General features: G+C 45.2%; 1 protein-coding gene across 2 annotated transcripts in view; it reads left to right on the plus strand.

The window, feature by feature from the left end:
- The first annotated feature begins 4,371 nt into the window (after positions 1 to 4,371).
- The window catches only part of JPH2 (junctophilin 2), a 65,477-nt gene continuing 56,728 nt past the window's right edge, over positions 4,372 to 13,120 (plus strand). For both annotated transcript variants that reach the window (XM_032606874.1, XM_032606875.1), the window contains exon 1: positions 4,372 to 6,221. In XM_032606874.1, coding sequence (XP_032462765.1) covers positions 5,843 to 6,221 — 379 coding nt within the window. In that variant the 5' untranslated portion in view covers positions 4,372 to 5,842. The remainder of the gene's footprint in view (positions 6,222 to 13,120) is intronic.

Here is a 13,120-nt window from a genome sequence, read left to right on the forward strand (position 1 = left end):
AAGCTTAGGCATTCCAGATTTGCAGGAAGGAGTTGTAAGCATTTACATCTCAGTTGAAATCTTCCTCAAAACATGAATCTTGAAGCCCTCAATTACTCTGCTCACACCCAGATGGGCCAGCTCTAATGTGTCCCTGATTAGAACATTTGACCTTTTGTGAGTGCAACTTATGGGACCAGTGTTTGTCAAATGCATCCTGGAAAATGGATTCAGATCGTGGCTTGAGGAATTTTTACTCTGATGTTTTGGAAGGTGGCATCCTGACATGTCCCTTTACTTAATAACTGTTCATTGAACATTCAACAAATATTTATCGAGTGCTGAGAACACACCAGGCACACTATACTAGGTGCTGGGACTAGAACAGCATCGTGTCCTCAGTGCAGAAAATGTTAACGGAGAGAGAAGGATTAGGAGAGAGTAAGGGCTGGTGCGGGGGGGAGGGGGGTGTTGCCATTTTAATTGGGGTGAACAGAGAAGCTTCTGTGAGGTGACATTTGAGCAGAGACCAGAAGAAAGTGGAGTGAGCCATGTGGATGTTTGGGGGAAGAGCATTCCTGGCAGAGGACAGCAAGGATATCTGTGGCCTGAAGCAGGCGAGGTCCAGAAGTGTGAGTTAGGGGCAGATCGTGGAGGCCCTCAGAGGCCGTTTTAAAGGCTTTGACTCCTGAAGAGATAGGGAGCTTTTGAGGGGGTTTGGAGGAGAGGAGAGGCATATCAGACTTGTCTTTTAGAAAGAGCACTGGCTGCTCTGTAGACTAAGAGGGAAACCAGGAGAAGGAAGGGAAGGAGGCCGTCAGGAGGCTCCTGCAGTAGGCAGTGCTTTCTAGTGGCTCGGACGCTTGGCAGTGCGGGAGAGAAGACGTATCCCGGGATTATTTTGAAGGTGGAGCTGATGGATATAGGGTGTGAGAGAAGCGTTGGTATTAAGGATGACTCCAAAGGTTTTAATACACTGGGAGTTGGCTGGAGGGGCAGATCTGGGAGGAGACCTTGGGAGTTTGATTTTGATCTTCTCAAGTCTGAGATGCTCATGAGATATGTAGAGATGCTGAGTTGGAGGTTGGTTATGTGACTGAAGATCGAGAGAGGTACAGGGTGGAGATACAAAGTCAGGAGCCATCAGGATGTGGCTGTTAATGAAAGCTCTGCAACTGAAGGAGATCACCTAGGAAGTAAACGATAATCAGTCAGAGGACCAAGCTCTGGGCCATTTCCAAGGTATAGAGATCAGGGGAATGAGGAGGAACCAGCAGAAGACTTGAGTGGTAGCAGCCAGTGAGGCAGGAGCAGAACCAAGAGACGAGCCCTAGAAGTCGAATGAAAAAGCATCTCGAGAAGGGAGTGGTCAGTTGCCAAATAATGCGCAGAAGGGAAGATGAGGACACCCAGTATGTGCAGGTGCCACGCACGCAAAGAGGAGCCAGAGTGCCAGGCAGGCACTTAGGAGGTGTTCATGCATTTTTTTTTTTTTTTTTTTGGAATCAAGGTAATCTTTGCTTCAAACAGCTCATAGTTTGAGGGAGGAGCCAGTACGTGGGAAGGCACATAACCCAGCCAGGTAACTTGTCTGGGAGGTGAGCCTTCTTCAGCTAAGTCTTTGATGGCTGAGAAGAAACTCAAGCGGATACCTGTGTGCATTTCTTCTCTGTTCTGCATTTTCAGTTCTCTCCTCTCCACCTTCCCTAGGAAGAAGCCATGCTTGAGAAGTTGAGAAAGAAATAGAGGAAGCAAGTGACTGCCCCCTCCGACCAAAGAACAGAACCATGGAGTGAGAAAAACCCTGTGAAAAAGAGAGAATGGGACAGCTACCTATAAGAACAGTTTAAAATTCATCCCAAGACCATTCTCTTTGGTTTGAAAGAACTTGGTTTTCCTAAGAAAAATCTGTTGTAATGCACATGTGGCCACAAAGGGTCTCCCTTTCCTTGAAACTCACTGGTTTAAAGGGAGATGCAAAAAAGGGATGGCTGGTCACGTAAGGCCAGTACCAAATTTGGCAAAGAATTTACTTAAACTTTTAAGAAATCAAAGCGTCCCTTTACCAATAACACATTTTATCAGTTTAAAAAAGGAAAAACCACAGGGTAACGTTGAGTAAACATGTACTGGGAAGAGTAAGGAGTGCTTCAGTGTCAATATACTTAATATTTAGGGGGTGATTCTTCCCTCTTTGGTGACTATTTTATTAATCATGATAGTTTGAAAAGCAACTTGTCATGTGAGGATAATATTGATATTAGCTAACATTTATTAGGTGTTTAGTCTGTTATAAGCCTTTTTACAGCATTAACTCACATAATACCCAGCCATATAAGGTAGATACTATTATCCTTAATACCAAGAATCCTTTGAGATGGGTACTTTTACAGATGAAGAATTTGTGGCTTAGAGAAATTAACAATTTGTCCAAGGTCACACAGCTTCTGAGGGGCAGAATTGGGATCTGAACACAAATCTAACTCCACAACTATCTACCTGACACAGCCGATGGTAAGTAAGTGGATGCATGAATTTGTACATCATTAAGGAACTGTTTTTTAATTTGAAAACATACAGTGGTTTTCTTTTTTTTTAATGTGTGTCTGTCCAGTTTTCCCAGCACTACTTGTTGAAGAGACTGTCTTTTCTCCATTGTGTATTCTTGCCTCTTTGGTCATAGATTAATCAATCATAGGTACGTAGGTTTATTTCTGGGCTCTCTATTCTGTTGCATTGATCTATGTGTCTGTTTTTGTGCCAGTACCACACTGTTTTGATCACTGTAGCTTTGTAGTATAGTCTGAAGTCTGGGAGGGTTATATTTCCAGCTTTGTTCTTTTTCCTCAGGATTGCTAGCATGGCAATTCGGGCTCCTTTGCAGTTCCACATAAATGTTAGGATTATTTGCTCTAGCTCTGTGAAAAATCTCCTGGGTATATTGATAGGGATTGGACAAGATGACTTTTAAACCCCTCCCCATTTGTGTGTGGTTTTTTAAAAAATTTTATTTATTTATTTTTATAAGCAGGTTCTTTTTAGTTATCTATTTTTTACATATTAGTGTATATATGTCAGTCCCAATCTCCCAATTCATCCCCACCCCCCACTCCCCCCACAGTCGTTCTTAACCAGGGATGAGAGTCAGATTCATCTGAGGAGCTTTTAAAAAGAATGCAAGTGCCCAAGTCTTCTCCTAGGACAATCTAACTCAGTAGGTTTGAGATGGGGTGGGACTCTGTTCATGTTTTTAAGTTCTACAGGTGATTCTTTTATTTTTTTTTCTACAGGTGATTCTTACACGTACCCACCCTTGGTAGGGAACCACCGTAGGGAGCTGTACGGTGGCTACACTTATGCAGGAGGAACAGCTCCCTAGAACACAGTAGCCACCAGCCTTAGAACAGGATTGTGGTGATTTGGCTGGCATTTAAATACAAAGGGTATTGAACTCCCTCTGGCTTCCAGTTTGAGATGCTCTTTCCTCTCCCCTGGAGAGCAGAGCTGGAAAGAAACGTGATTTTCCAAAGACCCAGCAGAAGTGGCAACAGCAGAACTCTCTGGGGGCAGCACTGAGGTGCTCTCAGCTGTGAATTGTGCAAGCAGGCCGTCGGTCAACCCGCGGGAGGAGTGAGTCAAAACCCAGATGATACAGTCTTTATCTACTGCTTTTTGCTGCATGTCATCTTGGCAAAGAACCAGCAGTAGAGAGCTGTGGGGCTGGGTGTTTCTACCTGGGGGTGAAATGTGGGCAGAGAAGGGCTCTTTAAGACAGAGGGTTGTGAACGAGGAAGGAACCAAGTGGTAAGAACCAGGATCAGCTGGGGTGAAGGGAGAGAGGCTTTTCTATCCATTCCTTAGACAAGAACACATCTTCTGCAGCGACTTTAAGTGGCCTAAGTCATCATGGGATTTGGAGTATGACAGATTAGTCTGAAGTCAGATAATAATAGTTGAATGTTCTCAAGTCACTTCTGTGCTTGCTTTTTTGGTGATTTCTATCCTCCTCCTCACCCATCTCACACACACACACACACACACACACACACACACACACACACACACAACTTCCTGTGCTTGGTGGCTCCTACCTTTCCCAGAATTACTCCGTGTTCCTGGTAACCCTGGGCTCAGTTGGAATTTCCAGTCTTTAGCCTTGGCCACTGTCTCCCGTCTTGGAGATTTATTTGTCCCTTTCACTGGATTTTGGTGGGAACCTGAGTGCTGGTCAGTCCCTTTGCTCTTGACCCTGCCCCAAGAGCTTTCTGAAGTCTGGCCTCCCAGGCTCTTAGGACAACACAGCAAAAGAGAGCTTGGAAAGGGAATTAAAAAAAAAAATCATGATCCTTGAGTATTTCTTTTTTTTTTTTTTTTTTTTTTTTTTTTGCGGTTTGCGGGCCTCTCACTGTTGTGGCCTCTCCCACTGGGGAGCACAGGCTCACGGACGCGCAGGCTCAGCGGCCATGGCTCACGGGCCCAGCCGCTCCGCGGCATGTGGGATCCTCCCGGACCGGGGCACGAACCCGTGTCCCCTGCATCGGCAGGCGGACTCTCAACCACTGCGCCACCAGGGAAGCCCCCTTGAGTATTTCTGAGACGACCTCATTCCAATACAACCAGCAACACTGTGTCTCAGAACTAGAGAGAGGAGGGCAGCCTCCCTGCCTGTCAGAAGAGAGAAAGGGAGTGATCCATGACCTGTGCTTCTTGCACTGTGTTCTTTCCAGGGTTTTCCCAGGGTTGGGGGGAAGGGAGGGAATTTGGGGTTGTGCTAGACTCAGACTCGCTTTATCTTCCCAACTCTTGTCTCCAGAACCTCACCTCTCTTCCTGAGTTCGCTCCTCCACTCTCAAAAGCATATGTGAACCCATGCCCCGTTCCTTTCTTTTTAGGTCACCAGATTCCTTTATGGGGTTGGCAGTGGTGCTATAATAGCCCCAGGTCCTGCGGGAGCATGTGAGTGGTGCTGGGGCTGAGATTTGCTAACTTCTATGCTCTGGGGGATTCTAAGTGCTCTGGGACCGGGTGTTCTGCTGGTCTTCCTCTCCTGTCCCTGCCTGCAGACTCAGAGGACCAGTTAGGTGGAAGGGAGCTCTTACCCAAGAGAAGAAAAGCCACCAAATGTCCCCAGCTGCCCACGCTTAGTTCTCAGCTTCCCGTGCTCATCCCTCCAACCACTCCCTGAGTCTGAAGCGCTAGCCCAGTTTGAAATACCCCTCCCACTTTGAAGGAGGCTGGGCCGGCCAGGGGGTTATTTTGGGAGCAGCTTCTGAGCTCCAATGGCCTTGTTAGGGCAACACTGACCTTTCCATCCCAGGAGGAGGGCAGGATTGGAGAGGGGCGGGGCAGGGGTTGGGGAATCACAGCCCTGCACACCCACCGGGGGTGGAGGAGAAGGGGGCCATCCGGCTGCAGGAATTCAGCCTCGGGCTGGGGGTTGTCACCGAGGGGGAATTTCTCCTCTTTGAAAACGGACTGGGGACCCCTCCACCCTATCCCTTTCACTGCACTTCTTAAAGGGATCACACCGTTTTTCCTTTGACTGCATGGAAGCCAGGTTTGGGACACTCCGTGGACACTTTGAACCTCTCCTTCCCACTTCCTTCCCAGCTGGCAGCCTTCCTCTGGCTGAGTGAGTGGGGGTCTCCCAGGCATGGCACTGACCAGCCGACCCAGTGCTGACTTGGCTCCTGGGTTCCTTCAGCCTCGGGTGGCATCTTGCTTACCCCCTCCAGGGGCGCAGTGAGTCCGGTGAGGGGGGGGGCGGCCCTGAGCTGCTTGGAGAGAGTCGTTGGCACCACCACCCCCATTGCCCTCTCCCCCGAAGCTGGAGGACGGTGAGGTGGTCAGGGGCTACGATGAGATGAGCGGGGGCCGCTTTGACTTTGATGATGGCGGGGCGTACTGCGGGGGCTGGGAGGGGGGAAAGGCCCACGGGCACGGACTGTGCACGGGCCCCAAGGGCCAGGGCGAATACTCGGGCTCCTGGAACTTTGGCTTTGAAGTGGCAGGTGTGTATACCTGGCCCAGCGGAAACACCTTCGAGGGATACTGGAGCCAGGGCAAACGGCATGGGCTGGGCATAGAGACCAAGGGACGCTGGCTGTACAAGGGTGAGTGGACGCACGGCTTCAAGGGACGCTACGGAACCCGGCAGAGCAGCAGCAGCGGTGCCAAGTATGAGGGCACTTGGAACAATGGCCTGCAGGACGGCTACGGCACGGAGACCTATGCAGATGGAGGTGAGCCCAGCCTGGGGCCTGCGGACCTGGGGGAGGGGCCAGGCAGGGTGAGGAAGACGGGTGGTGGGTGGGAAGATCCAGGGGCAGTACAGCACCAGATCAGAGGTGCCAGGATGTTATCTGCTGTGTGGCTTCGGGCAAGCGGCTCCGCCTCTGTCTGCATCCATTTCCTTGTTAGTAAAGTGGGGTCAATAACGGAGCTATTGAGAGGATTGGCAGAAGTGCTTCTAATGCAAGGCCTGCCATAGAAACACACCTTCAGTAAGACACTGCTGCTACTGTTGCATGCTAGGTGTACCATCAGATGTGGAATATGCTCCAGAAGAATTGGTGTCTAATGTCAACTGTGCCATGAAAATTATTTTCAATCAATAGATCATGAAGTATTCATTCATTCATTCATTCATCCCCCCACCCACTCACCCATCCTACACATACCCATTCATCCATCTGTCCACCCACTCATCCATCCATCCACCCATGTATCTGTTCTTCCAACCATTCATCTATCTATCCATCCATCCATCCACCCATTCATCCATCCACATATCCATTCATCCATCCATCCACCCATTCATCCATCCACATATCCATTCATCCATCCATCCACCCAGTTATCCATCCATCCATCCATTTATCTGTTCTTCCAGTCATTCATCCATCCACCCATTTGTCCATCCACCCATCCATCCACCCAAGCATCCTTTCATTCAGTGCATATTCCTGTAGTACCACCTATCCACCAGGCACTGTAAAAAGGGTTCGATATAAAGAGGAACAAGATACATCCCATGGGTTCAAAGATAGGCTTGTGGACAAACAATTATACACAAGTATTCACAGAGTGCTGTGGCAGGAAAGAGAAGTTAGATTTGAGGAGATCAGGGGGATGCTTTCGAGGAGGTGACATCTGAACTGAACCTTGATGGGAAAATTATGTTTGAGAAGCAGATAGAGAATGGCCTCAGGTGCAGGATGGGCTCCTGACTGGGCTACCAACTGGTGAATGTCTGAGGGCCCACCCTCGAATGCATCTGGATGTTAACAGGTTGTGTCCCTGGAGTTTCTATGGCACTATGGCGGCCACGCAACCCTGGCTGGAACTGAACAAAATCTGGCTCCACGTTTCCTAATTTGGTGACCTTGAGCAGTTTGCGGAATCTCTGCAATTCGGTGCAATTAGGTTCACCAGATGCTTATGCCGGACACTACACTACACACTGGGGACAAGTAGAGAGCAAGCTTCAGATTCTCCGATTACCAAATGGAGATAACCCTTGCATGCTTGCTGGACATCAGTTATCCATGCAAAGTGGTGCAAGGACGCACGTGCTGAAAGTTCCTTCTTTCCCCTCCCCAAACCACGGTTTGTGTGTGTTGGGGGCCTGGATGTGAGTCTCAGGGACACACATTTCTGGGAAACTAGAGGCCGATGTCCCAAGATGTCTAAAACGGGGGAAACCCATTCGTTCATTCATGGATCACCAACTATGTGTCAGGCACCCTCCCACAGTGAGTCCTAGGGGCCAAGGCAGTAAGCAAGCATAGTCCTCAGGGACTTCCCTGTCCGGTGAAGAAGACAGAAATAAACCAGAAAACAAACATATATGCAATTTTCAGAAGTTACTAATGTTATGAAAAAAATAGCAGAGAAGGGAGAGAGTGATGTTTTTGGATGGGGAGTTCCTGAGAAGTAGGGTGGAGAGGACTAGAGAGGGAGGGAAGATCCCAGGCAGAGGGAATGGCGACTGCAAAGGCTCTGAGGCAAGACTGGGCTCGGCATGGGTGAGGACAGCAAGAACACTGGAGCGGCGGGATCCGCGTGACTGAGCCGAACAGGCCGGGCTGATGGGGCTGCCGCTGGAGTGGCCAGGTCACACACACTTGCAGGGCCTTGGGTTTTAGCCTAAGTGTGTCCAGGAGCCTAGAAAGGTGTGTCATCGGAAGGCCTGCCTCCCTGGTTTGTCAGAAGCCCAGACTCTCCTCCCGAAAGGGACAGCCCCACATCCAGGGGGTCTGGAAACCTCATAGATCCTCTCCTACGAGTGCAACCCTCCAAAATTAGATGTGGCCACTGCTTCGGAAAATCTCTTTAATCAACCTGTCATCAGTTCTCCCAGGGGTTGTTAAGGACCTGCCCTTTGCCCCATCCTGGACAGTGTTGAGGGGAATGTGGACAAATAAGATCCTGTGATTAGGTACCATTGGGAGTCAGGCAACGCTGGATTATTCCCCTCCCCCATCATATTATTTGATCTCTTGGAGCTTTAGTTTCCTCATCCCTAAAATGGATTTATACTGATCTCTCCTAAGATTTCTCATGCGATAAATGTGTAGTTGCCATTATTACTATTAACTATCATCAATTCATTCAATAAATATTTACTGAGTGATTATTAGGAAGCCAGTGCTACGCTACACTGGGTGGGTGGTGGGCGGGTGGTGAGGAGAGTGTAGAAATGAACGGGATGGGAAAGGTTCCTGCCTTCCAGAGAATCTAAGAAAAAATTGTGTTGGGTGCCAAGCAGGGATGTGCCAGGGACTAAGGGAGCAAGAAGCAGGCAGCTAACCAGACTGAGGCAATCAGGGAGGCTTCCTGGAATAAGTGGCAAGTGGAGCTCTGAAGTACCAGAGTGAACCAGGTGACAAGGGTGGAGGACGTGTGCTCCAGGTGGAGAGAGCAGTGTACAAAGACTCTGAGGTCCAAAGCTTGCCATCCAGCGGATATCAAGCTGAAACCTTCATCTTATCCCCAGTTTTGAGAAGTACTGAGCTAAGCGATAATATGTCCCCTTTCCTCCACTCCCTACCTTACCTTGCAGTCCAATGTTACAGGTGTCTGCCTGCTCCAAACCCAAACTGGAGACGTTGACTCATTGGCAAAATCAATTTATTGGGTCATGACCTGCATTTTAAAAAATGAAAGAATAGAACAGAACAGAATAGAAAATATCAAAGTGTTTCATAGAGAATGAGATAAAGTATTGTTTCCTGAAATGTTTGTTCAGTTGGAGATATATGTATATATATACATATATGGATATATGTATATATATTGTGTGTGTATTAAAACGTCTGTGTTTCTACATTGATGACTACCGTCTACTAATATCTCCACACAAAGTACTTAATCAGGAATAAAAGATGACCCTTTAAATTAAATTCAACAATATAGAAAATTCGCACATTATTATTTTCATGATTTCATGGTAGATTAATAAATTATTCATCATGGGCAAAAAAATGTGTTTATGAGTGTGTCATGATTCAAACATATATATTTTTTACTGCAGGTCACGGTCAAAAGAGTATGAATATCACTGTTCTAAAGTGACTTGACCTGGCATCTTCATGGAAGCCCCTGCCACTCCTAAATCCACAGACCTTCTCTCTTCCCCATGCTTGTTGCTTTGGCTGGAAGTTAAGCTCCAATTCTTTGCTGGGAAGGGTAAGGTGGTCAAGGCAAAGGAGCTCCAACCTCCCAAACTCTGCCCTAAGCCTCCTGGCACCCCCTCCCCTGCCTATAGCCCCACATTCCTCCCCTGGCCATATATAGCAAAGCTAAAAATAGCTGCTGACTTAAAAGCCCAAAGCCTGCAACACCCGGTCCTTAAGTAGTAAGGTACTGCCTGGCGGTTTCCTCCCCAGAGACCCACAGACTCCAGGACTAGAAGGGCCACTAGTGATCTTTGCTTTCCTCAGATCTTGGCCTGGGCCTGAGCCTTGGCCTCAGAGGCCCATAAATGGCCTGAAACTGCAGGCAACATGTGTGCCTGTGTGCGTGGACTATCTGTGTTTTTCTGGGAGGTATTTCCTCAAAGAGCCATCAGATTCTCCAAGTAATCTGGTGCTCAGATAAATTCCAGAACCATGGGTCTAGTTCAATAATCCCCTCCCCAAAATGTGCAGTAGGAAAAAACCAAGCCCAAGGTTGCCTTTTTTTCATGAAGTTAATAATAATAATAGTTAACATTTTTGGAGTAGGAACGATGTGCCAGGTGCCGATCGTGGTACGTGGCATGGCATGTGTTGTGTTATTTAAACTTTCACAGTAACCTTACGGAGAAGTACTATTGTTACCCCTCTTTTATAGAAGAGGAAACTGAGACAGATAGTAAGTATTCTCTCGTGGTCCTCTAGCTGATAAGAGGCAGAGGTGGAATTTGATCGTTGTAAGTGATAATTAAATATTTTATACATATTATGAATCAGTATTTTAATAAATGACAGACAGCTATACAAAATAATCAGGACTGGCTACATAATTTGGGGGACACAGTGCAAAATGAAAATGTGGGCCCCTTCTTCAAAATCAGTAAGAATTTCAAGATGGTGACAAGAGAGCATTAAGCCAAGTTCAGGACCTTTCTGAGCAGGGTCCTGTGTGACTACACCGGTTAAATGCCCATGAAGCTGGCCGTGACAGTAGTAACAATGGTCTTGACCATTTGTTGAGTGTTTACTAGTTTTTATCAGGCTCTGTGACAATAGTAATAACTGTCTCTACCATTTACGGAGCTTTTACTAGTCTTTATCTCTCAGGCTCTGTGCTAAGAATCATACGTTCATTATATTAGTGAGGTTTATTTTTTATTTTTCCTTAACATAATTATATATATATATATATATATATATATATATTTTTTTTTTTTACTAGCTATCTATTTTATACATATTAGTGTATACATGTCAATCCCAATCTCCCAGTTCATCCCACCACCACCCCACCCTGCCACCCCGGCTTTCCCCCCTTGGTGTCCATGTGTGTGTTCTCTACATCTGTGTCTCTATTTCGGCCCTGCAAACCGGTTCATCTGTACCATTTTTCTAGATTCTACATATATGCATTAATATATGATGTTTGGTTTTCTCTTTCTGACTTACTTCACTCTGTATGACAGACTCTAGGTCCATCCACGTCTCAACAAATGACCCAATTTCGTTCCTTTTTTATGGCTGAGTAATATTCCATTGTATATATGTACCACATCTTCTTTATCCATTCGTCTGTCGATGGGCATTTAGGTTGCTTCCACGACCTGGCTATTGTGTAAACAGTGCTACAGTGAACATTGGGGTGCATGTGTCTTTTTGAATTATGGTTTTCTCTGGGTATATGCCCAGTAGTGGGTCTTTTTAAAAAATATTTATTGGGGTATAGTTGATTTATAATGTTGTGTTTGTTTTAGGTGTACAGCAAAGTGAATCAGTTATACACATACATATATCCACCCTGTTTTTAAAGACTCCTTTCCCATATAGTCCATTACAGACTATACATAATCTGTAATACAGAGTAGAGTTCCCTGCGCTTTACAGCAGGTTCTTATTAGTTGTCTATTTCATATACAGTAGTGTGTACAGGTCAATCCCAGTCTCCCAATTTATTACTGAGACTTCTTAACAACTCTCTCATCTACTACACTAGTGGCTTTCAAATTTTTACGACTACAACCCACCTTAAGATATGTATTTCCCATTGTAATTCTATGCACACACACACAAAAACATAAAACTGAAGCAAATCATCATGAAACAGTATTTCTCTTCCTATATGCTGTACTTGCTCTTTTCTCTTTTATGAGCTATTATTGATAGAATTATTGTTCTCTCTTGTTGAGAGAATTAAATGATGCCCTGATATACTTAAAATACTTAGAACAGTGTTAGGCATGTGGTTAGTGCTCTTTATTATTATTACATACTGAAAAAATGATATTTTAATGTTTAAGTATGAGACCTGGGTCAAAAACACAACCTTCTATGCTCTGGATACAGATTTCTTTATCCTTCCCAAAGCTGATGACTTAAGCTCATTTTAGCCCAATTGACTCTGAACATGGGAGCTAAATGAACTTGCCAGGCTACAGGCCGAATAATACCTGATGTCACATTATCTGGGCCTGTGATATGGGTTCCTTGAAGCAACTTAACCTCCATATTTCTTTACATATTTGCTCTGCAAAGGAATATCGTTTCTATTGATCTATGTGTCTATCTTTGTGCCAATATCACACTGCCTTGGTTAGTGGAGCTTTAAAACAAGTTTTTAAATCAGAGTAAATCCTCCAACTTTGCTCTCCTTGTTCAAGACCGTTTCAGTTATTCTAGATCATTTCCATTTCTATATAGATGATAAAACCAGGTTGTCAATTTCTACTAAAAAAGCCTGATGGAAATTTGATTAAAAATGCATTTGATGGATTATGCTGAAGTATATTCAACACAACTTCACAATTAAGATAAACATAAGAACCAAAGGCAGTTTGTAAAGAGGTGACGGTATTATCTCTTCACTAGAGAATTTAAGAGACCCATCCATATAGGTCTATGGAAACTGTCTTGTTGCTTTTTAAATTCTTTTTTTCCATTTTCTTGGATCCTAGTTAGTTTTCTAAAAATTTGCTGCATTGTTCATACTGATGCATTCATTACATTCATTTATTGTGTGATTATGAGTAAAATAATTACAGAAAAAATGCATTTGATCTACACATCAATTTGGAGAGAATGGCCATCTGAACAGCAGTGAGCCTTCCAATCATGGACATGGTATATATCCCTATTTATTTAGGTCTTCTTTAATTTTGTTCGGCAAAGTTTTCAATGTCTTGCACTTTTTTTTGATAAAATTAACAAGTATTTTACTTTTTTATGATATTATAAATGGCATTTTAAATTTCATTGTTCCAATTGTTCACTGCTTTTTCAATCCTTTCACCTTGCTAAATTAATTTCTTAGTTTTGGTGTGATTTTTTTGGGGGTGGGGGTTGTTTTTCAGATTTAAAAAGAACGTCTTTTAATTTAGAATTTCTTGATTGCTTTTAAAACTCAAGTGTAGAAGTCCTAAGAGAATCTGATGGGACTAAAGGAAGCCTGTGTTACTTAAACACTTGGG

The sequence above is a fragment of the Phocoena sinus genome, chromosome 15 (assembly GCF_008692025.1).
Source record: "Phocoena sinus isolate mPhoSin1 chromosome 15, mPhoSin1.pri, whole genome shotgun sequence".
NCBI classification, from domain to species: Eukaryota; Metazoa; Chordata; class Mammalia; order Artiodactyla; family Phocoenidae; genus Phocoena; species Phocoena sinus.